The sequence below is a fragment of the Etheostoma cragini genome, chromosome 3, assembly GCF_013103735.1.
Source record: "Etheostoma cragini isolate CJK2018 chromosome 3, CSU_Ecrag_1.0, whole genome shotgun sequence".
NCBI lineage: Eukaryota > Metazoa > Chordata > Actinopteri > Perciformes > Percidae > Etheostoma > Etheostoma cragini.
Window position 1 is genome coordinate 24,386,804 of NC_048409.1, and position 25,558 is coordinate 24,412,361.

The 25,558-nt window shown below is 40.3% G+C and overlaps 1 protein-coding gene across 2 annotated transcripts in view; it reads right to left on the bottom strand.

The window, feature by feature from the left end:
- The window catches only part of LOC117941697 (unconventional myosin-Ic-like), a 62,510-nt gene extending 39,030 nt beyond the window's left edge, over positions 1-23,480 (bottom strand). The window contains exons 1-2 of one of the 2 annotated variants that reach the window (XM_034866702.1): positions 23,297-23,480; positions 22,907-23,168 (exon numbers count right to left, since the gene is read on the bottom strand). In XM_034866702.1, coding sequence (XP_034722593.1) covers positions 22,907-22,996 — 90 coding nt within the window. In that variant the 5' untranslated portion in view covers positions 22,997-23,168; positions 23,297-23,480. Of the gene's footprint in view, positions 1-18,153; positions 18,549-22,906; positions 23,169-23,296 lie in introns of those variants that run through there. The other variant, XM_034866705.1, reaches the window with a different exon arrangement.
- Between the last annotated feature and the right edge of the window lie 2,078 nt (positions 23,481-25,558).

The following is a 25,558-nucleotide window of genomic DNA, read 5'->3' on the forward strand; positions in this document are numbered from 1 at the left end:
CACTGATAGTAAAGTACAATTCATATGATGACTCCACCCGTCTCTATTACAACATGATCAACAATCATTTTACATGTCATGTAAAACCTTAGTCCCAGTAGGCAGAATCACACTATAGCTGGCTTCCAACCAAAAGCAATATGTCTACTCCTCTATTTCAGTTATAAGTTATTTTAAAGGGACACACCTAGTTTTGAGGAATGTTGGCTTCTTTGACAACTTAGCTGTTATGTGTCGAAATACTGTCCAATGGTCTACCAAGCACACTTGTCCCCGGTATATCAGACATAACCATACTGAATGAAAGTTGTGTGCATCGCCTAAGCATTACAAAGCATCAGGTCAAAGGTTACACACGCTCAATGGTGTTTAAGCCCCAACGTCGACTTCCGAGCAGCGACCTCCGACCTCAAGGCACCTAACCCATAACCCTTGCCTAATCCTAGTGCCTTCCAGGCAGCTCTGCCTGTAATGGCACCGTTGAGGGCTTAAAACATCAAACACTGGTACACAGTCATCTCCTTCATAAATGATTGTCTCTGACTGTTTTGGTATATTGATACTTTACATTAGCCTAACAAAGCCAACCTTGTAATCAGTAGTAATACAAGTTTTTACAATAGCTTTAACAACACTACGGCATGAACCTTTGGCCTGTCTTTGTCGTGGAATAAAACTGTCAATGTGAGCTGTGAGAGAAAAGCCAGAGATGGATTAAACCTTAACCTTTGGCTACAAATCAAAGAATAAAGAAAATACAAAGTGTCTTAAAGTGCCCCTTTAACTCGTTAAAAGCCTGCTCAAAGTCACTGTAAATCTGCACATAATCCCCATCAACCTAAACACACTCACGCAAACAAGATCCTGACTATTCCACCATCATCTGCCTTCACCTTTCACTTTCCTGCTCTTCCTCTCTCTTTTTCCAATTTTCACTGTTTCACACATTGGTGAAACACATTGGTACAAGAAATCAACAATTTCTTGCTTTAGTCCTTTCTTCTTATCACCCAACCTGGATGGTTCATTACAAATATTTAAACTAATTAAATGTCAGGAGGGTAGGGAGAGAGAGAAGGAGGGATCCAGGACTGACTAAAAGGATGAGGGATCAAGGAGAAATAGACCAACATAAAAAAAGAGAGAAAACAAATGGCAGAGCAGGGCGGCTGTGATGTCAGAGTGAAAGAATGCAAGCCGTGTGGGCGGCAAACAAGAGTCGGGGAACAGAGACGTGATCGCAGAAGAGAGAGAGTGAAATACGGTGAAACAGAAGTATCAAAAAAGAGGATGGGAGGCAGGAAGTTGATGACAGATGGTGAAGTGTCAAAGTAACAACAAATTATATATATATATATATATATATATATATATATATATATATATATATATATTTATATATATATATATATATATATATATATTAAATGAGGTTGCATGACTGTGAGTGTGTGCATGTGTGTGGTTTTTTTTACATAAACAGCGGCCTGTCAACTTATGGTGGCCCAGCACTAAATATTGACACAAGGGAGTTCCCTGGGGCCAGTCAATCTCTCTCTCTCTCTCTCTCCCCCTCTCTCTCTCTCTCTCTCTGTGTCTCTCTGTCTCTCTCACAGAGTTCTGGGTTAACTGAATCACCAATGTGTGTGTGTGTGTGACCATAGCAGAGTGAGATGTTTCCACTTTGAACAGATGTGAGAAGCTATTATGGGAAACTGGGCTATAGTTTTTTTCTTTCTCTTTCTCAATTCACACACACAAGTATGGAGTCCCTCCCTGTCCTTCACACACATAAATACCCACCTTTCCACCGGGGGCAGCACTTTTGTCATGCAAGCATTTCCTTAAGTGTCCAGCATCTTCTATAAAAGCAGAATCCTAGGCTGAGTAGAGTAAGCAGTTGAACCTTTCTGTGAGGAAGCTGGTACCAGCTCTTCTACAGAATCTTCAGACTAATTATAACTTTGGATATGAGGCTCCAAACACAAAACACTGCTTTTGACTTAACACCCTATTTTAAACTTAGAGCTTTTTAGAGCTGGTGTTGTCAACGTGATACAGGCACTGTATGAAGTCAACAAGTTTGACACTTCACGGTGAGTTTGTAGTACAGAAGCAGTTCTATATAGTCATCTACACTAATAATGGAATGGATCTTTTATACAGAAAACATTTTGACATCTCACAGTAGGCTAAGCAGGAGCGTAAATAATAAAATAAATGACGGCTGAATTCCATTTGACTGCTTCAGTTGTTTCTCCTGGTATTGTGCATCCTGACTCGCCGTCATGGCTTACGGAATGGAACGACTGAATAGAACTACCACACACTCACGCTGCACAGCATGATTGCTTTTACAATTTAGTTCTTCTACTCATTATGTTAGTTAATAACTTCCTATTACTTGAACTGGCATCCATTGACTAACTTATCTGTTTTGTAACCTCAACTTTAAACCAAAGTCTAAGCCTTAAACTAACCCTCTTACCAATAGCGGGGGCTGCCAGGAAGTCTTTATTTCTTAATGTTCTTGACTGATGACAAAGACACATACTCCACTCTCCCACAGTCAACAGGCCCTCCCAGTCAGTAGGGCAGGTGGTGACTTGCTGAGAAAGAACTCAAAACACTCTGAACATTCTACCTCTCCAACCCCTATTCCCACCCTTCTCTACCTCAGTGCATAGTTCTCTCTCTCTCTCTCTCCATTGTCCACTTCTCTCTATAACGTTTCCTTCCTCTTCTGTCTCTGTCAATTTCCATAACCCCTTCTCCTTCTCTCTTTATATCTTATTCTTTCTTTTTTCTACCATACTGTATCTCTCCTCTGTCTTTTCTGCCCCTATGGATAGAGGGCTTCTTGGTCTTATTTATGTCCAGCAGGCCTTATAAGGAGAAGAGCTTTAGCTGCGGGTTAAAACAATGATAGCCAGTCTGCACTCTGTGACCCAACCCCATGAAACAGACCAGCACAATAGACTCTGGGCTCGTTATACTAATGCTGATTTCTACCTTGTGCTTTTAACGGCTGACATTTGGCCTGATACTCAGTGCCTTTAAGTTCTACTTGTTTTAACGCCCAAATTGTCATATTATAATTCTGACATATGAAACTAACCAACCCTCAAAAATAGCTGAAATAATGTCTCTTAATGCAGTCTTATTGTATCATGTGGTCCTAGAGGCTATTGTAGAAGGAGTGTAATACTGACAAACACATATTATCTATTCTCAAACTTCAAAACTAAAATTTGGGATACTACCCTAAAAGAAAGCAATTTAGCATTTCCCCCCTCCCCCACCTCTTCCTGTTCCTCCTCTATTCCGTCCCTTCTGTCATTACCTCGTACGGCAGTAAGCTACACCACCAAAGTTGCAGCTAATAATGTTTGGATTGCACAACATAAATAAGGAAGTATTTTCTCAGATTTTACTGTCTGTAAGAAATGTGGCCCTACTATCATGCTGTAGTCAGTCCTCAGTTATTGTATGGCATTATAACAGCCTCAACAAAGTTGATGAAATTTCCAAACAGTGACTTTCCTGTTTACTCTAAGCATTTCCTCTTTGCTGATGGGATATTAATAAACAGTTAAGCCCCGGGACAAAACAAAACCAGGCGATTAGAGCTGCACATACAGACGGATGTGCGATTTGACTATATTACATTGTGAACGTTTAATATGTCTCCACCTCTGCATTTACAGAGATATTGCTATGTTGTGCTAGTCTGGCTATCACCTGGGGGGTCTGCTCTGTATTTTCTCTGCACAAGAGGCGTGACCAACGGGTATAGTTCAAATGACTCTATACGCAATGAGAGAGTCCTTCAACCAATTAGACCAACGAGCCGGGTGACAACAGCGGCCTAAATGGGTGCTGCGCTTTGGTGGCGTTCAGTGGCCGCTATGTTGAATGTAATAAGAAACTACTTGGTCGCTTCTCTATCGTCATTGTGTAAAACCTACCAATAGCACGCCAGGTAGATAAGTCAGTTTGTGATTGGTTTCCGCAAAATTGTGAACCAAAGCGGGAAAAATAAAACGTACAGGTTCCCAGACCGAGCTGCAGGGCAAAATCAAATGGCTGGCAGAGTGGGCGGGGTTTACCCAATCTAATGTCGTGGTACAGGGCACCTTATCTAACAGCAGTGTTTCCCCTCCATACAATGCAGCGCTGCCGCTAAATGATTAGCGCCGCTGATATAAAAATCTCCCCCAATGCAATAATCCCTCCCTCTACTTTATGCAACAAGAATCAAGGACAAGCGAGGATTAGAGATCGAAACAAATAAAACATCCGGTTCATTTTCTAAATAAAATGGACCGTGCTTATGGTGGATCGTATTTCCCTGCACTACACCTTGAAAACACAGCACAGAGTTGTTTTCCCTCTACTCTTTTGGATGGAAACAAACTGTTGGTTTTGTGGTTTTATTCTACATAATCTCACGAGATCCTGTGGGTCCTCGAGACTTCCGCTGTCGGTCATGGCCGCAGTTGTTCCACAACAAATCCGGACCTGGTGGGTGTTGATGGAGCAGTTCTGCATGTGGTGGAATTTGGGGGTTACCGAGTGCGGGACCTCATGTGCCCGGATTGATTTGGCGTGCAGTTAACACACCAGCATTGATTTTGTTTTATTGAGAACTCAACACCACTGTTTTGGAAGATGGAAGTAACGGGAGTAACAGTAAATGATGATGCACAGTGGATCTAATCATGTGGATTTCGAAAAGGAATGATACGTTTTTGGAAATGTAACTGATAAGTGTTTAAAGAAACTTTATAAAGTATTATATATATTGCATATTGTACATATTATATTGAGAATGGAATCTGGTGTGGTGTTCTGTTACCTTGTAACATTTGTTACATTTAGTAACTTGGTAAATAGTCTAAAAAAACTGAAGAAAAAGAACTGTGATAAGATTGTAGATTATGATCCTGCCTGCCTGTGGTATGATCTTACCACATAGTATGTTTTTCTCCCCTCCCTTGTGCACATCTTCCTCTCGTTTTTCAAATAGTTCACATTCAGCAGCCATCATCTTCTAACATCAATCCTCTCAGCTGACATCTACAGCTTAAGTCATTACACACACACACACACACACACACACACACACACACACACACACACACACACACACACACACACACACACACACACACACACACACACACACACACACACACACACACACACACACACACACGTATGTGCTTAGCTGGAGAGGCAGGAAGACTATTTGGAAAGATAGAAAAGGGAGAAAGACATGATTTGAAAGTAAGTGTGACAGTTTGTAAAATAGTTCCTCAGAGGACATCGGTTTCTCATTAAAGTCGGTTGACATGTCAGTATCCACCTAAAACCTTGAAAAATGGATGGGAATTTATGTGTGAACTGCTTGAACAAGGAATCTATGGAGAAAATAACTTAACACAGAATACTGGAGGATAGCTCAGCAATTTGGTCACCCAGGTCATTGCAACATCTCTGGAATCTCTTTAAAGATTTATTACCAAGGGTTGGGCTGCTGAGACAGAAAATAACACACAACTGCTTTGAGGGCACACACACACACACACATTCAGCTATGCTAAAAGGATCTTCCATTCACTACACTCATTAGTAACCATAATCCATGCTCTACTTTAACTCACTTTTCTTTTCATTTCTATCTAAACACACCCAGCTTCTAGTAAAAATCATGGTGGAAAGCAGACAATGCCCACACATATACACACTTTTGCTCAGGGTGTCGCAGGTCATTTGGTTACAGTCAGCCAGCAGTGACCAGACAGCTACCCTTACAACACAAAGACACACCACCCTTACAGCCATCCCCAGGAAAATGATGAAATGTTAAAAACTGCCAGGCATGACTAGTGTCCCCTGAGACTGAGACACAAGCATAGAGACAGAGATGCAGTGTGTGGGGGACCATGTGTGGATGCCACTAAATGTCAACAATAAGTATGCTTCAGATTATAGCACACAGTAGCATTGTTTTAGGTTATTTATCAGCCAAAGACTACATTTCCCATGTATTCAGTACAACATAAATTTATGGGAAATGCAGTGTAGAGGCCAGTAGATTGGGATCCTTCTCAATTATGTTTTTGAGTGTTTACAGTAATTATACTAATAATGAATATTTATAAAGTTGATGTTTGATGTTGTTAAAATGCTAAATATAGCACCTTGGATTGTTGCCACTCATACCCAACACTGATATTCACTTGTGAACTTGACGGCAAAAAGCAGTGACAATGTGACTGACAACATATGCACAAATCTGATTACCATTGACACAATTAGGGACGCTTCATCAAGAAACACCAAATATAAATATCATAAAGCAGAACAAAATTGCTTTTTGAATTCAGGTGGACTTAAAGAATGTCCTCTATAGAGCTCAGTGCAACATCAACAAATATTTCACCCCACTGGGAACAGTTGTTCCAAGTCTTTAAAACTGCAACATCCACGCGCACTCGCACGCGCACACACACACACACACTGACACGCAAACATACACACACACACACGCACCTCTTGTCATAGTTAGACTGGGAAGGGCGGCTGTGGCATGTGAGATAGTGTGCCTTGATTATTTGTGTTTGTTAAGGGGTATGCGGCTCACAGCTGTGTTGAGGATAAAAATACATTAATTAGGAAACAACTGTAAAATCCTGGTGGCCAAGAGGTTTAACATGCTGACCATGTAATCACAACCTTCCCAGTTTTAGGTTCCACCAACAAACGCAGCTTCTTTAAAGGTCCCATGGCATGAAAATCTGACTGTACAAGGTTTTTTAACATTAATATGAGTTCCCCCAGCCTGCCTATGTTCCCCCAGTGGCTAGAAATGGCGATAGGTGTAAACCGAGCTCTGGGTTTTTGGGTCTGCCATTGAGAAAATAAAAGCTCAGATGGACTGGTCTGGAATCTTGCTCCTTATGAGGTCATTAGGGGCAAGTTTACCTCTATTTTCTCTGCTTTTCCTGCCCAGAGAATTTGGCTTTCAAACAAGCACAGTGGCAGTTGGTCAAGGCCACATCCCCAGCCTACACCTTGCACCCCCCTCTCTCCTCCTCAAAAGCTACGGCCTCAGAAATGGCACATACTAAGGAAAGCTCCTTGTGGGACTGGCTCTAGTGGCTGTTATTCTGCACCAAGGCTGAATTTTGGGAAAGAGATATGGTATTAGGGGACCACTAAGGCCTATATAAAAGTATCCAAAAAGCACAATGTCATGGGACCTTTAAGAAAGCAATTCTTCACTAAGGAACAGTTGTGCTTTAAGCTAAATGCTTATAACAGCATGCTAACATTCACACAATGATTACACTAACATGCCATGGTTATTATTACCACATTCACAATGACAGTTGAGCGTATTAGCATACTTGCAATTTTTAGTTTTGCAACTAATGTCCTTTTTCTTGATCCCCGGTAGGGAACCCATTTTTGTCAGAGGGAATTTTTCACTCTGTTTGTAGAAGACACTACATGCAGGCCTGAAATGGCACACATGCTAAGACCCCATACGTCCACAAATGGAGAGATGTCAGAGTGAGGGGGCTGCAACTGCTGAACAGCTGTCACAGGCGGTTGGGGGGTTTTGGTGCTTTGCTCTAGAGCACCTTGGCAGGGCCTAGAAGGTGAACTGGCACCTCTCCAGCTACCAGTCTACCACCCTCAATACTTTGTTCCGTACAGGGACTTGAACCTGCGACCATCAGGTTCCTAAGTTTTGGACAAAGTCAGAAAGGTTGGGGGATCATCAAAGTGATCGCAATTCATCCTAAGGGAAACATGTGTGTGTTCAACAAATTGAATGGCAATCCATCAAATAGTTGTTGAGACATTTCATGTACACGGTCACTCACAACACACAGAGTAAAAACACTACCAATACTAAAAATACTACATTTCTCATCGTTACAGTTTGTACAACTTAAGTGACTTCACACTACTCAATGGTTTCTTTAAAGAAAACATAAATATTTTATGTAATATACCAATTTTCATGTAAGGTAAACAAGACAAAATCTTGTTTTGCTTCAATATTGTATTTTGTCTCTAGGAATTTATGGAATTAAAGGAAAAAAACTAAAAAGGTACACAGCAGTAACAATAAATAGTGTGACTGATCCTGCCTCTCTCCAGCATCATGCTGGATGTCTGCATCATCTCTAAATACTAATGAATGTGTTTTTTTTATGCTTTCACCTCCATTACCTTCTGAAAAAAAGTAAGAACGCAGTTTAACTATAGTAAAGGTATAGTGTTTTTCACATTTTGTTTTTTATAGCTGTGTATATAACCTCAGACATCTGACCTGGGCATCTTGGAATCTTTGCTCTTTTACCTGTTTCTCTTAAACTGTACAGTGTATAATTGTTTGTAATCCTTATTTTATGATTGTATACATATATGTTCAATAACTAGTCTAAAGCAAGACACCTGCTTAGGCTGTCAAGTAAAACTGCAATCCGCAGTGTTTGATAGACATCAGACTGGAATCTATTCTGTTTTGAATGTGTGGTTAACAGTTGTGACAGCAGTGTGTTAGCATTTGAACAAAGTGCTGTAAATCCACAGTGTTATGCAGGCTGTAATTAATTGTTCAAGCAATGAATAAACAATATAGAGGTTAGTCCACATGAACTGCTGCTGTGCAGACTGTAGTTAGAGTTCACATGTAACTCCATTCATTTAAAAGGAGGGGTAATGCATTTTTAGGCTGCAGAGGGAGTTTTAAAAAACTAAGAAGGTAAAGGGTGAAACACAAGCACTGAGTTCAGAAATGTCAAGATCTACAAACAATCTGACGGAAAACAATAATGTAAAGGATACTTGTTGTACATTGGGGGGTTAAAGAACCCAAGAGGACATCACACAAGTGGGCTACTTGGTGACACTCCCACACCGCTGCACAACCCTGCGGTGAATCGGCGTACCGACTGATCTAGTGTGAATGAACTCTAAAGCAGCATAGGAAGTGGACTGCAAGGGACAGGGAGTGTTTTCTGATAAGGATTTTGCATGGCAGCAAGCACTGGTCTGTCCTTTGCACTCGTCAATATCTGTGTCAACTTTGGATTGCTCCCAGCCCAAGGTGTTACCCTGCTTTACTTTCAATCCATGCCGGATTACGATATTACTAAAGTATCTGTAGCCATCAGAAAGGTCCGTGTCGGTCAAGGCCTAGCTTATACCAGCTATCTCAATCCTCAACCGTTTCTGCATTTCTTTAGGCTTTATAGGCTGCTTTTCTCTCCTTTCTTCGTGCTGGAATCTGGCTATGCTTTCATGCCGCATTTACTTTTTCTTCTTTTGACCTCAACAACAGATCCGATTATTCATACACTACTTTTTCCTGCTGTTTTCCACAGTCTACGTCCTACTCCACCAGCTCTTGCTCTTACTTTATTTCACTCCTCCGTTTTCTCAATCTCTCTCTCTCTTTTTCTATGTCCAAGGACACACCTGCTCGTGATAACATTATTAAAGCTCCATGGAAAGATGTGGTTAAAGGTTAACAAAAAGGTACTGAGTGAGAGAGAAAGCTTTCATAGTCTTAACCAAGGACGTCTGCTGTATTGTCGTCGTATTCAAGGCTATGGAAAACACACTGTACGCACACAGTTTCTTTCCGCTAAATTACACTTCCCATTCAGAGAACTCCTATTGTCCTGCAGCAGGATTTGGTAATACATAGTATTGTTAAACCTTTGTTGTCAGGCGTGTGATGTTGCTCATAGAGTCACACCCAGTCACACCAGCATTTTAAAAGGCTGAATTTTGTGACGTCACAAAATTGGTTTAAAAACAATTTGTATCAATGATCATCCTATAGAAAATTCTCTGGTAATTCAACACATAAAAATATTCACCGTTGACCAATAGTAAACTATGTTCACACTGCTGACCTTTAAAGGAAGAGCGCTCGAGTTTTTCCTTGCCTCTGTGGCCTAGAGCTTGCTCTTGGTTAGAATTGTAAAAACATCACAGAGTACGGTCTAGACCTGCTCTTTTATGAAAAGCGCAATCAGATAATTGTTGTTGTGATTTAGCGCTATATAATTTTTTTTTAAAATTGAATAGAGTCCAAAATGGCAAAAGCCTATTAGTTCTGTTGCATCATCTTGTTTTATATAACCCTCCAGAGTAAAAACTGCTGCATAAAAGAAGACTGTTTTTAAACACAAACAGAAACTATGTGAACTATGTATCATTAGCAAGTTGAGCTAACCAGCTTCAAACAGCTGGCAACATGCTAGCACAAGCTGCTGGGACAGACGAGTGGTAACATGTTGCCCACTTGCTGTTTGTGTATGTTAGCAGTTACCTTGCCAACTAGTACACAAATATGTGCAAATCATTGCAATCATTCCAATTTGTTTGAATGTTTATCTAAATATGCAGGAAATGGGCATACAGTAAAGGCATTTATATACTCCTAATCTACGCTATTAGTCGGAAAAAGACTGGCCTGATAAGTTCACAGTCGCAATGGTTCATTAAACATCCTAAAGGTGTAAGATAAAAAAATGCTATTGCAAAACATTTCCGATAATGCAGCTATTAGTCACACACACAGGGCAAAGTTATTTGCGTTAGAATGTTCAAGTCAAGCCATCAAGTTCATTTTATGCTAATTATCATAGTCCAACTTCTCCTTTCCCATGTCATTTTGTGTTTCTTCTGGTACATGCCTCATTCTTTCCACCTTCATTTTTCAGTTTAAACACATGAACGAGAGATCTGGGGTTCACTAGAAAAATACTACAGTTTATCTTAGTTTAAAAGGCTTTAGTGGGCGGGTTAAGGACAGAAATTTTATTTGGTGATTATTTCCGTATGCTGAGTAGGAGTGGCCTTAAAATGTTCCAATGTGCTCCAGAGTCTCACATCCATCTAACACGAACAGGGACACAGCATATGCACACTTGTTTGAACAAACACTGAGATTTGCCTTTGGTGTCATATCACAGGAAACTGAGTGAGTAGGTGTGTCTCAACACTGACAGCACAGTTGGGAAGCAGTCGGAAAATCACAGGTACACAGGAGTGGGGCTGACATAGTAATTATAGTCATGATGTAGCACAGCCTCCAGAGGGCTCAGGTCAGTTTGTTATGATTACAATGATGGATAGAGACGGACAATGGATGATCACACACTACCTGTACAAAACACACAAGATGCTTAACAGGTGAACGCAGACAAGTATAACTGAAGGTGGTCCTAATATGTGGCTCACTACAGACACATTTACGTGTGTCATAAGTCTATTTTGGAATGACGTACACAGTTTATCTTGCGCACTGTGGAGTAAGTAGTGTTTTTTTATTCCTTAGACCACCTATGTTCTCCATTTGTGGGAGGCAGAGCTGGAATGAAATCACTCACAATAATAGGTATTCAAATAAACACCATAGTCTATTATTGTACATTGATTGTTGTTATAACTAACATGGGGTCAAGAGCTTAAGTAACGTCCAATAGGTCTGTGGAAAATTTGTCTGGTAAGGTCTCCAGAATTTGACAACAGGATTTGAATGAACCTTTTTGTTCCAGAACATGCCCAAAATAGTCTCAGAAATGTAGGCACACATGTTCCAACACACACACACACACACACAAACACCCACAAAACTCCTCTCTTTCTGGCATGAAGATGTGCAAGAGCAGATGGAATTGGATTACATGTTATCTTGTATTATCTGGTGAATCTGAGCGAAGGTGTGCAGGTGAGGGTAAGTGTGTGGAGAGAATAGAATGAAACAGAATTAGGAAGTGAGCAAGTCAGCACTGTGACAAAACGTGAAGGAGCGGTTGTCTCCTCAGTTGACACCAAAAAGGGAAAAAAGGCAGGAGAAGGGACAGGGAAATGGACAAAAAAACAGCCGTTCAAGTGTTCTAATAAATACCAAAGATACATGCAGTTGTCACAAAACAAACACATAAATTAATTTGTGAATAATATTCTGTTGATGATTCAATCCCTTACATGACTTCCAATGTGTTTTATGTTTTTTATTCCACTGATTTCAAACACTCTGGATTATTATAGAAATGGATAAATGCCTACATTCTAAAAAGTTTCTTCAAGTCAAAGACACTAGAAAAAAAAAAAATCTAAAACAATGATACCAAAATGAAGGAACGAAATACAGTACTGCGTTAACTGATTTCGTAGCCTTTGTGATCCACATTCATTTTCAAGGCATATGAGGACTTCCCAACTCCTGCAGATGCATATACAAAAATGGCAGTGAAGCAGGCATGCAGGATTTTGAGTCATTTCCAGGGTGGTTTCCAGTCCCACAGCAGACTAGTCTATAATGCTGAGAAGATGCAGGACTCAGTCACTCATAACGTTTATTCCCAGCAGGGCGGGGCTCGCTCTACTGCCGGGCTAGCTTTGGGATGTGGGGAAAAAAGCTGCCCACAGCAGCAGGCTAAAACTAACCAGAAACACACATACTGTACACACACCCTCCAAGACTGTGAGTCTTCAACATCCTGGTAACAGTGTTAATCACTGCCAGACACATACGCTCATTACTTTCAGTCCACTAGACCCTCTTCTTACTTTACAAATACAGTGCTTTTGTATAATGTCCAACACATTCTCATTCTGAGTCATCTGAGACAATTAAAAAGGTAGACAGGCAAGATCCATGTAAAATCATTTGAACACTTCCATTACACCTTAACTGACACTTCAACTTCGTTCAGTGCTTAATTACTTTAACTGAAACTTTAAGTTTCACTTTAAAGGCCATTTCAAGCCCTTTCAGTATTAATATTTCACACTATAAACAAAAGAAAATGCGTTGGCACACCCAGCTACAGCTAGGAGAGACCATGATAAGCCCTATTTTAACAAACGGTGGCGTGTTCCTTTAACATCAAAGTTTCATAAACAATCAGTTATTAGTTTAATAAATACACGTAACTAATTTTAATGTTAAGGTCTGTAACACTAGCTTGAAATTATCGATTGACCAAAAAGACTTCTGAGTGTTCAAACCATTTCCGAAGACTGACCTCTCACTAAAACTCACAGCAATGTTCAAAATTGTGAAGTGCAGCTTTAGAGTAAATGTGCAACTTCCATGAAGCTGAATTTTACTATTCAGTACCCACAGAAGATGTGATAGTTGATATAAATGTTAAAAAGGTGTGAGGAAGCTGAAGAATAAAAAGGAGAGTGTGCTAAGTTGATATGAACCCCCACTACATCTCTGCTTATGACAACTATGTGCTCAAATGGTGAAACACTCATTTGTAATGCAAATGCTACCTCTCGTCATTTACCGTATCTGCATCTGTCTCCTGCTGTCTGTCTGATGCAGCCTAGATTATTGGCCAATTCCATCCACTGTCTCCAACACTTGTCTCTCAACTTCCCTTCCTAAATACTTGCAGTCTCTATCAGCGGTAGTCATCTTCTAAATACCCTCCCACACATAGCACCAACATTACCAACTAGGGGGGAACAAAACAATCGATTTGTTTATATATTATACATGTATACGAAAGGTTTTTGAACGGAAAATAATATTGAATTGTGAGATTTTCTGAATTGTGCACCCCTATTACCAACTAAAGCTCATTTTCTTCACTCAGTTTCATTATCACTTAACCTGATCTTTGTCTCATTCCTCAGGTATCTCTCCCAGGAAAAAAAAGGAGTGCTTAATCCTTAGATCAGTTTGCAGACACTGGACCTTTTGTTAAATCTCATCTGAGCTTGATGGGGATTTGCCATGATCACAGGGGAAGATGTAAGATGTTCAACAAATGACTGAGGAACTGTTATTGGGCCAAATATAAGTGTCCTTTTTCAAAAGGCTCATAAACATGGAACTGTAGCTGAACAACCGAGGGCATAGTCTAGAACAAGTTGGAGGAGAAAAATAAATTCAGTCACTCTTGTTCCCAGTCATTATTTGAACCTCATGTAAGCTTTCTCCCAAATTTGATTTGCCATTGTAACCGTACCTGTAAAGCCCTGTAAAACAATCTAGGCCATGACAACTGTCAAATTTGAATATTTATAAATATTACATACAAGTAATAAAATCTGATTTTGTCCAATAACCCCATGCTGACCCACCTCTTCATATTTTAAGAAATGGGTACAGAGGCAATGAATCAACTTTGAACTGGAAACCGCTGTTGCACTAGAACCTTATCAGTCCTATTCCAGACTGATATCTGCGCTCAATGTTATTGGCGCAACGTGTCCAAAGCTCTGACCATTTCTTCATACAGTAGTCCCAGATACCAGGTTTTAAACTAGGCATGTCTCACATAGTGTTTGACAAGGAACAAATGTATAACTCATGACAAGTTAGCCGTTAGTTGACCTACTGTATATCACTTCAGTCGATCCTCATGTTCCTGTCTGCTCTTTCACATCTTTCATTAAAAGGCAATATACATAGCACCTTAAAGGAATAGTTCTAATATTCACATTTAATGATGACAACACGGTAAGGGCCAATCACCAAAGATTCTTTTTATGTTTCCTTGACTTTCTTATTGTGCACTACGTCAAATAAATCATATTCGTTTTCTAGCTAAGAATAAGAAGAGGATTGAAAACAGATCTGAATGCTAAAAACGCTAAATTAATTAAAAGCTAAAGCTAAACTACCACTTGCAATGGTGGATGACAAAAGGATGGTAAAATTACCTTTAGATGCCTTAATCCAAACCCTTAGTGCCAGTGGCCCAATCAACCAGGCCTAAACCTGTGTAGTTACAACGTCATGATCCCTCACCAGCTTCCCGATCCGGTCAACAGTACTGGTTGCAAAGCAAGACATTCCGCTTCTTGGAACTGAATCCCGGCCACTGCTGTGATGGCAAAATTGTTTTGCCCATTTCATTCATTTGTGTGCAGTGTAAAAGTCCTTCAGCATTACAGCTTTATCTTTAGCAGCTACTCATGTTGACAACATTGATATGACAAGATCAAAAAGGTCATAAAAGTGGAAATAAACCCCTCGCTGAGCATTTCCTATAACACAGTTCAAGTACATGAGTCTGTGCAAGTGCCTATGCATGCGTGAGAGTCTTTCCTGTTGTATAGGCGATGGTGAAGGTCTGGCTAACGGCCAGGCAGATGTGTCCTATGGGTTCCTCCCAGGATCCACCCCACATGTAGCAGAGAGACTACATGATGTGGAAAACCTTCACCCTGTCAACAGCTGTTGGTGTATCCGCCAGAACCGAAAGCAGTCGTTCTCAAAGCACATTTCATTTTACAATAATGTATTCTACTAGTTCACTACTTCCAAGGATGCATACTCCTTGAAATAGGGGATTGGTAAGCTAAGAAATCTGCGATGAAGGACTGTACTAACTGCCATAACAATGGGGGCAAAGTCAGACTGCAAGCAAGGGCCAATGAATCAACTGTCTCCTCAATCTTTGACACCTTAAGTGTCAGGAGATGAAAGTGGGGGCAAAATGTGGCCATTAGACTTTGTGCTTGGTCATTTTTTACATTCATATGAACAAGCCTTGTGTCTTTGCTTACATAAGTATTCAGGGCCAAAGGGAAATGCCTAACCATGCAGAAGCGGGTTGACATTTGGGGTGAAAGCTCTTTCTAACTCCACAACTCCAACACCACAACGCTGTCCCAGCCACAAAACAGAAATACTACCAAAGGCCCAGCCCAGCAAGATTTTAAAAAAAAATGATTGAAGCAAAGACCAAAAGGGAAAAATCAACTTAAAAGCATCTATGCCACATCAGTCCAATGGAAACTACACAGGGGGAACTGCTTTGGAAAAATGCACTGACAACAGCACATCGATGTGTGTTTTGTTCCTGGGAAATATATTGATGTTATATCAATATTGTGATATGAGACTAAATATTGCCTTCAATTGTTGATACCGTGATATGGCATAAGTGTCTTTTCCTGGTTTTAAGGCTGCATTATAGTACAGTTATGTAATTCTCTGAACTTACCAGGCTGTTAGTGTTTTCTACTATTATTTGCCTTTACCCACTTAGTCATTATATCCACATTACTGATGATTATTTATCCCAAATCTCATTATGCAATATTTTGTGGAAGCACAAATAGTCAACACAACAATATTGTTGCAGTATCGATATCAAGGTATTTTGTCAAAAATATTGTGATATTTGATTTTCAACATTTTGCCCAGCCCTAGTTCCAAATCAGATATCAGACTATGCATGCTGAATATTCTGCACTGTGCATTTTGCGTGAATAGGCACCGTTCTTAAATCAAACCTTTACATTACAGTTAGAATTAACACCCTGTGTAGCCCAACGCTGCAACACTAATCTCTACGCTACTCTGGCTACAAAGCCAATCATCTCTAATAATAAGCTGTCATTTAAAATAGGAGCTTACATCGAAGTTACAGCAGAGGGACCGTAAACTCAGTGGCAGCTGAAGGCAGCAGTGAATGCTGGGAGGTCATGTCCTCCAGGTGACCGTGAAGCAACAGTTCAGCTGCTCTGAGCACTTTGACCTCTGAGGAATAGGCCTATGTTGTCCAATCTGGCTCATTCTCTAAAACTTCTGGATTCAATCTCTATGTGAATCCTCCTAATGTACAGCGCAGTACAAGGCTATTTGGTCTTTTCTTCCCTGCTAAGTGGTTTATCTCCCTCAATCATTAACAAGGTGGAGATCAGCAGATTATAAAACCAAAGAGAAAGAAAGTGTTTCTTCAAAGAGAACTGCTGAAAAGCAATGTAAACAGCAGTAAGAGTACCATTTCAATTAGCAATCCCACATCTTCAAATATTCATATTGTATTTTCAGATCACTTTTTCAGTTACAGCATCACATACGTATTTCAATCATTAGATGCGTTGTCAATATTATGTCAGGACATGAACAGCTTGCACTGGATGCCAGGTGCTTCCCTTGTGTTTACATCAAACCACACACACATTAACAGGTGGGCAGGCATGTTGGCAAAGCCTTCATAGCAGAGACACTTTCTCACGTCGAGCCAAGACAGGTCAAAATATTTAGGAACAAAATACATCACATAGACAGTTTTATCAAACTGACCAATGTTAAATGGGAATTTGGTTTACCAGGGAAAACAGACGACATGTTAGCGTTGGTGGCTGATCTCCTTATGATGGAGATGGTTACCATTTTCATTGAACAACATGGATTATGGCTTATGTTGCATAAAAACAAACTTGGTCCACTCCCTCCTGACAGGGAGGGATACATCTAGTAACTTTACAGCAACCCTGTACAGGTGTAACAGGCTTTCATGTTAGTTATAGGCTAGCTAACTATTTAATCTGTGTCTGTCTGGAGTCTATAAAAAGACAACCTCAAGGATTTGAAGTTGTAGGCTACACGCCAACTCAGTACGTGGCTTTAAGTTTACAAAACTGCCTCAATGATTACAAATCCTGATAATGGTCGCGTAAAGACAAAAACGTTAAACCAAGCCTCATTCACACATATAGCAAACATTTGGTTTCTTTTTCCAACGACAGCCCAAACGGACCACACATTCAGAAAGCATAGATAGCTATTCTTATTTAAAAGCGGTTACAACACCGGCATACACACAATACATTAACACCGTAGTTGAATAAAGTTTTCTACTAGATCCCAATAACCTCTATGGCACCACATTTTGGTAGCGTTAATGGGGAATATGGATCTGCATTAGCGGTAGACAGGTCGAGTGTAAATGCAAAATATTGTCAAAGTTATGCAAAATCAAGAAGTTGAACATATGCAGAACTGAACACTGGCTCTTACTGATTTGCCACATGTCTTAACGTAGGTTTTACTGAGTAAATGAGTTGCCAACATGCTGTACAGCGTTAAATTTACACATTTTTGAATGTAATTTGGCATTGCGTTTTCTCCATACTGTAACGTTACGCATCAAGGCTATCAGCCCACTCACTCAAGCGTGCTGCAATGTCACAGATTAGGCTACTCTGTGGAAACTTTCCAAATGTCACAACTGTAACTCATACAACAACCTTTCGTTAAAATTAGCCTAACAGTTAGCTAAACTAAAAGTAACCCTATGTACGCGGTAAGCAGGCAGTGAGGTATTTACTAAATTAACATAAAACATAGCCTACCTTAAAACAGACGAGGTCAAAAAGAGTGTGGTGGTCTCTCTTCCTTGACTGAGTTTGTATCGTCCAAGTCCTGACAGACTACGTTAGTGTAGGTCTCTGGTTTAGTCCCTCCGCTGTGAATGTGTCAGTCCAGTTAGGCAGTCAGTCAGTCAGTGACTGGTGTCTGCCAGTAGGTTGGCTAACGTTCTGTGCTGCGTGCGAGCCCTGCCGGGTTTCTCCTAAAACCACCTACCACTCCCACTCTAGACCAAACTCTCCCACTGTGGGCTCAGTTTCAGTTGTGGTTTCTCCCAGACTGCAGCCTCAGCAGTGGGCTTCACCTCATCATTAGCGGTACAGTAGTAAGTTAACAGACATAGTCGTGCTATAGTAGCAGGTACTGATGCTCTGCTCGTGTAAAAAAAAAAAACGGAGTAAGCTAGGCTCTATATGCTATGCGGTTTTTTTTGGGACTCCGTTTCTCTAAACCCCCATATGGAAATGGTGTGGCAATGTGCAATGTCCCCCTTCCTTTTCTTTCACCGAAGGACAGCACAGCCCTGTAATACCAGGAAGTTCACCAAAAACCCATCCCACAGCGCGTGCATGACTGATGTATTTTAGTCAAGCCATGCAGCATGTCGTCATTGTTTTCTCTACAAACAGTTCAAGGGAAATAACCAGGCAGCCTTGTTATCTTCTTGTCCAATGAACAAAACGCAGCAGTGCTCAGATCTCCACCTCCTTCGCATAGGCTACTTTGAGTAGCCCTGTAAAAATATTTTCCCATGCTGAGACAAATCGAAGCGTGCCAGGTTCCATGACTAAAGCCCCTCGAGCCGGGCTAATGTAGAATACATAATACAGACTCCTTTAATGAGTGGAAGGGAATAACACAACCATGTCCCATACAGCAAAGCAACATTCCGCAAACTCTGAGCACACGTTAAAGCCCTGAACAAACTCGTAGGCTACAATCCAGACGGGGAAAAAATGTTATCCATCGGCTATTTTTAAAACACTTTCATCTTTTACAACAGCTGCCATTGGACGAATTAAGTAGCTACTTGTACACAGATGGGAAGCAATCATTAACACGAACAGATATTTGAGCAAAGTTTGACGCTGCCGCTAGGAATTCATCTTTCTCTTCATTGCAGTTTGTTGGCTACTCAGTGTAATTCATCTGCAAATTAGGCTACACCACCGTGCCAATAGAAAAGGCCAGGGTTGCATCAAACTTTTCACTAATTCTCAACCACCCTCAAAGTTATTTCAGTTTCAAGGAGTTCTTGTACCCTCTACCGTCACCAAGGGCGTCACTGCACCTTCACACTGCAGGCTGAGCAAAGCTCCTCCCTACAGCAGCAGAGTCCACTCTCCTCCTTCATGACAGAGCCAGTAATAAGAGGCTATGGCTTAGATTTCAATTTTGAGATTAAAGGTGTTACACACATTACCTTTCTATTTAATAATAATAATAAAAATGAAATCTCTTGGGGCGGCCTCTACCTCACCCAGGGGCATTTGCCCCATCTTGTCTGAGTCCTGCAGCGGCCCGGGTTCGAATCCGGCCTGCGGCACTTTGCTGCGTTTCATCCCGCACTACTCTCTCTCTCTCTCTCTCCCTTTCATGTCTATTCACTGTCACTTTAAAAAATGGAAAAGCCCCCAAAATAATAAATAATGAAATCTCTACAGCAGTAGTAGAGTCTGGACACCTCCAGGTGGTCCTTGAATGATATGTAAAGTCAGTCCCAAGCAACCAGTTTTTTAATTTTACTCCTTAGAATTCCCAATGACAGAACTTGAGAGAGGCTATGTGATAAAATGTTTGCATAGCAATGCTGAACCCCCAGCTGCAGTGTACCATAGCTAAAATGTTATAAAGAAAAAAACTGCTGATCTCTATGTTTTGTTGTTGGGATCATTCATAGTTTGTTCCTTCAGTTAACAGTTCAGTAAAGTTTTCTGTACATTTTTAACATGAATTTCTATCGATTTTTTGTAGTTTTGTTGGACTAAAAAAAAAGTCACATTTTGAATAACGAGTCTGAAAATACCAATAATAGCCTATAAAATACCCACCATGTGTTAGTCTTTTATTGCAAATGTATTTTATTTACACCTGAAACTAAAGATACTGAGTTCATGGTCTTAGTGTCCTGCATTGTTTACAAATTCTGGTAGTGTGTATCTGTTTGGGGGTCCCCCACATAACAAAGTTTTGGGAGATTAATGTACTGTATATGGCATACCAAGAAAGACAGAAACAGCCTCTCTATCATTTCAGATATCGCTGCAGCTGAGCCATGAGAAGACGACCTCCACCAGCTGGTCAGCTGTCATGCCAGAGCTGGACTGCAATATGGCTGCACTGCCAGAGGGGGGAGTGATCCCTTCAGCCTCAAACAACCCCAAAAAACAAACACACACACACACACACACACACACACACACACGTAGGTTGTATCCTGTTGACAAGGTAATCTTAGACAGACAGACTGTACTGGACGGAAAGGCCAGGCATCACACTGACTACTCCACCTCCACACCAGCCCCGTCACCCTCCCCCCACTCCACATCGTTGGAGGAATCTAATCAAATAAAGAAGGTTACGAGTGATTGATGCCAAACAACAAAACATACCATAGGATACAGGGTCTTCTCATAGCTTAGTAAACAAATGATGACCTTTCAATCTCTCTCTCACTCTCTCTCTCTCTCTCTCTCTCTCACACACACACACACACACACACACACACACACACACACACACACAGACACACACACACACACACATACACACACACAAACACACACCCATGCAGGGTGATTTGAATTTGACCTTGGAGGAATGTGGGAAGGGAAAAAAATCTGTGTACTGGAATGTCTTTGTTGTTTCCTCCCATCCAGGCTACAGTAGATTCCACACCTCCCCAATCATCACTGACCAGCATACAGCAAGCGGCATTAACCCCCACATTCCTCTTACTATACATCGTAATCCTGTGTCAGGACTGCTTTTAGAAAGCCTACTCCCTTCATTCCTTAGATAAAGTATATGTAGCTATCAGACATCAGCTGTCTTTATTATACACTCCTACATAAGACAAGAAGGATGAGGTATGTAACACATGCCAAAATGTTTAAGAGCAATGGTTGTCTCTTCCATGTCTCATTCCTTCATGGAAACATCACTGAGACAAAATTGCATAAGCTACACAATAAGTCATTGCACATCTTTCAAACCCAATGCCCCCCAGTTTGTAACACAGGCTTTCTGTTATTTAATGCGTATTTGTATAAGGACATGTATACCAAGCCATGGCATACAGAACAACATTTGTAGCCTAACCTAAGTTGCCATGCCCGTCCCTAGATGGGCCTTTAAAATAAATAAAACTCAACAACAAATACATTAAAGATAAAACACAAACTCAACAATAGATGCATACATTAAATCGGAGAACTCAACGAGAAAATACAGATAAAATAAACATAATATACCTATATTATTATTTGATATATAATTTGTTGTCTCCAAGGTTATTCCTCAGATTCCAGAGCTACAGAAGACATTATACAACCGTGTTGTGAAACTCCTGCTGAATAAATTGACCATCATGTAAAATTGGTTAAGTAGAAATTATATTTTCACAAGATTTCCTGTTTTGGTGCACTAACATTCTCTCAGCATGTTTTGTTTTCTTATGTGAGTGATTTCGTACATTTCCATTGGATTCTGGACTGTTGAGGCTACAACTGGTTTAGAAATCAGTGCTTTTTCTCAAAGGCTTTCTCTAACAAATATATTGTCCCAAAATGGAATCACTGTAATTAATCATATGGGACTGACACTAAACCAGAACTTTGCAGTTGAAAGTGTCTTGCTACAAAATATAATTTCAATAGAGCTGGCTTGACTGGGAGAGGATATCAAGATGAGATCAATTTTAATGAAAATGAACCTTCTTGCTGTGAAATTAAGTTGTCTGTTTGTTCAGTTATCTGTGATACCGAGGAACATCTACTTAAACATTGAAATGCATTATCCACTATTTTTTTTAGCTACTATCAATCATTTAAACTATTCACTGCTTTTAGCTAAAGTTTTTCCAAATTTTTTCATTCCTTTTTGGCTAACTGTTCCAACCATTTTTCCATTCCTTTTAGCCAAGTTTTCCTACCATTTAACCATTAGCCTACTATTAGCCTCTTCACCAATTATCCGTGTAAACTAGACCCTGAAATGCTTTGTGCATCACCATGAGGATATATTAAATGTGGCATTTGTATGTTATGTACTGTGAACTTTAAACTTGTGTACTTAATTGCTGTGTTTAACACACAGGGTTCTTAGTATGTATTAATATCTGTAACCAATCTAGTTAGGTTGCATGGATGGGGTAAAGTCCAACCTATTCATGTGAAAAAAAAAATCATTTTGATTTGTATAACCAACTATGGGTGTTGCTTCTTATAATTCTAAAAGTGCACTGCCTGGCGCCAAAGGGGATTTAAATGTATTTTCTAAACACAGATTTTTTGATTTACTGATACAATTTACATGACATACAGTGTATTTTGAAGCAATTTACAGTCCTTGAATGTAAATGTTTCTAAACCTCATCCCCCTGGGAGATGGACCTTATAACATCAGCTGCAGCACCAATGGCTACCCAGTGAGCGGCATAAAACCCATCCGAATAATAGGATGAGTGGGAAAAAATCCAGATCTGGTCTCTGACCGGACCACAGTGTGTGAACTGACCTTGCAGCAGTGGCAGTAGTTCTCTCCATTCTTCCCTGGAGGAAGGATGATTTCCCCTGTAGGGATCAGCTGGATCCTCAATTCCATCATCGTTCCCTTTTCTCCTTTTCCCCCTGTCCCTTTTCTGAAAGTGATTCCGAGTTGTTTGTTGCTGTCTGTTCCTCTCACAGGACAAATATCACACCTCTCCCCTCAGGTTCGTTGGCAAATCCTTAGGTCAGACAGAAAGAGAATGTGCCTAAAAGACAATCCTAAGAAATGCCTGAAAAGCAAAAACGGAACTTTTATTGTAACTTTACTCTACACCAGAAACATTTGCAAAGTAGATCATATCTCTCTCTGACATGCAGATAAAGAAAAATACCTAATCTTTCAGGTTAGAGATCTTACCTGACTGATAAATTGTACTTCCTGATACGCAGATGAAAAAGTGGATGGCAGTGGTTGCAGATTTGGAACTCTGGCTCAGAGTTTGGAGACAGGGTGTTACCTGTTGCAGAGCGGAGAGTCCAGTGAGGCCAGCTTCCCCTCGCTGTGGCTAGAGGATGTTGCCTCTCTAGTTGAGGGATCATGGGGAGGATATGGAGCTCAGCCTGGCCTGAGATGGATGTCACATGCAGAGGATATGTGTTTTTTGTCTCACTGGTGTGTTTGTGTGTGTGTGCATGGGAAGACAAAAGTGTGCCCTCATAGGGAGTTGTGAACACATTTGTGTCTTGTATGCAATTTTTTAGATGTCGCTGAGTGTAAAGTCTTAAAACACTTACAGAAGTCTGATGTAACGCTCACGTACCTCCACACAGCTTTGTCAGATAAACTCAAACTCTTCCATCAACACCACCCATCATGTTCCAAATGTGTTCCTTTTAAATGGTTTTAAACTGGAGTTCATTTTACACTGTTCATTCAATAAAAGTGGATATTGCTACAACATGTTTTGCAATCAATTTAACTGTCAATGTTTAGGTTGGTTCAAGTGTCCATTTGCACTACTTGGAGTGGCATTACTTTTTGAAACTTTTTAATTGAATGATTGATGAATTGCCTTTATCTAACTTTTTAGTAAAACTATTTAGTCTTTACCTTTTACAGTATCCATTCACTTTAGCCAAGCGTTCCCACCATTTAATCATTACTTGACTACTTTTAGGTTTTTCACCATTTATCTATTCCCTTTAATCTATTCCAGCTGTTTTTTTTATTACTTTTTCAACTATTTAATTTCACATTTCAACCATGTGTCCATTACTTTGACCTATGGCTGTTTGAAATGTTTATCTATTAGATCTCTCTGTGTCACCTCAGTTGTAACACGTGCTGCTCAGGTCAATTTGTAGATATCTATTTGTAAATCAAATTGTACTGTACATATGTACTGTATATAGTTATGTTATTTGAGCTATTCGCCACAATTTGTTCCGGTATTACCCGGCAACTGCAAAAGTACGTCCTGTACAAGTGGGCCTGACCCTGGTTATTAAATCACTGTTCTGTTTTATCTTGTTGTTTCCCCCTTTCTCCTTTTGGAGAATTGATGGCACTGTGTTCAAATTTTTATCATGGCACACACAGACACACACACACGCACGAACGAACGCACAAACAAACACACACACACACACACACACACACACACACACAGGGCTGGTCTGCACAGGGTTTCCTCCTAGACCTAGCATCCTGCCTCAGACGTTCCCATACCCGCCCAGTAGATTTAGTGTGTGTGACGTGTGTGATGTGTGTGTATGTGTGTGTGTGTGTGTGTTAGTGTGTGTGTGTGTGTGTGTTAGTGTGTGTGCATGAAAGAACCCACTTGCGCTTCCTTAAGGATACATAAGCAACAGGCACGCGTCTGCACACACAAAAACAAATAAGGGACTTGTGCTCTCGTAGCAGTGCACTTCCTGTCCCCAAGGACCAGATCAACCAGGGCCTCGTCACACACACTCACATAACACACACACCCACACACACACACACACACAGACACACACACAGACCCACCATATTGATAGAGGAGTTCCGGGGTTAAATTTGACACTGTAATGTTCTGTCTGTGACAGAGAAATATAAACAGCTTCACTCTGGCAGATACACATACATCATTTGGATAACCTTCCTGACCTCTCTGCATTCCTGTTTGCTCACTGTCAGCAATGACAAACACATTTAGTTACTTGTGCATATGTGCAATGTGCCTTTTTTTGAGAATTTTCTCATAATTTCTGGGGGGAAATGTGACCAGACCAAGCAATAAGGGAGCTAAAGATAAAATTGCCAAACGATTAATAGGTTAGGAAAGCAGAAATTAACTGATTATTTGCAAAACAAAACAGCGGCACTCTAAAAATGATTAAAATACTTTTTTTCTTTTCTTGACAACATATTTAACATGTGATGAGAGGTCAAGTGAACACATATTTGAAATCTCTGGATCATCTTCAAAACGTTGACAACCACTGCTATAAAAATTAATATTGTGATCGTTTGTGTGGTGCCTTCAGTTATCAGATTTTTGGTTTTAATAATAACAGTAGGAGCAGTGAGGAACGAACAAATTTGTGTTTAATTGCAACCACAATCTGATTTCAGGCTGCAAACAGTGTATTTTTCCACATATCAGGACACTAATATGAATTGGTTGTCTTGTTG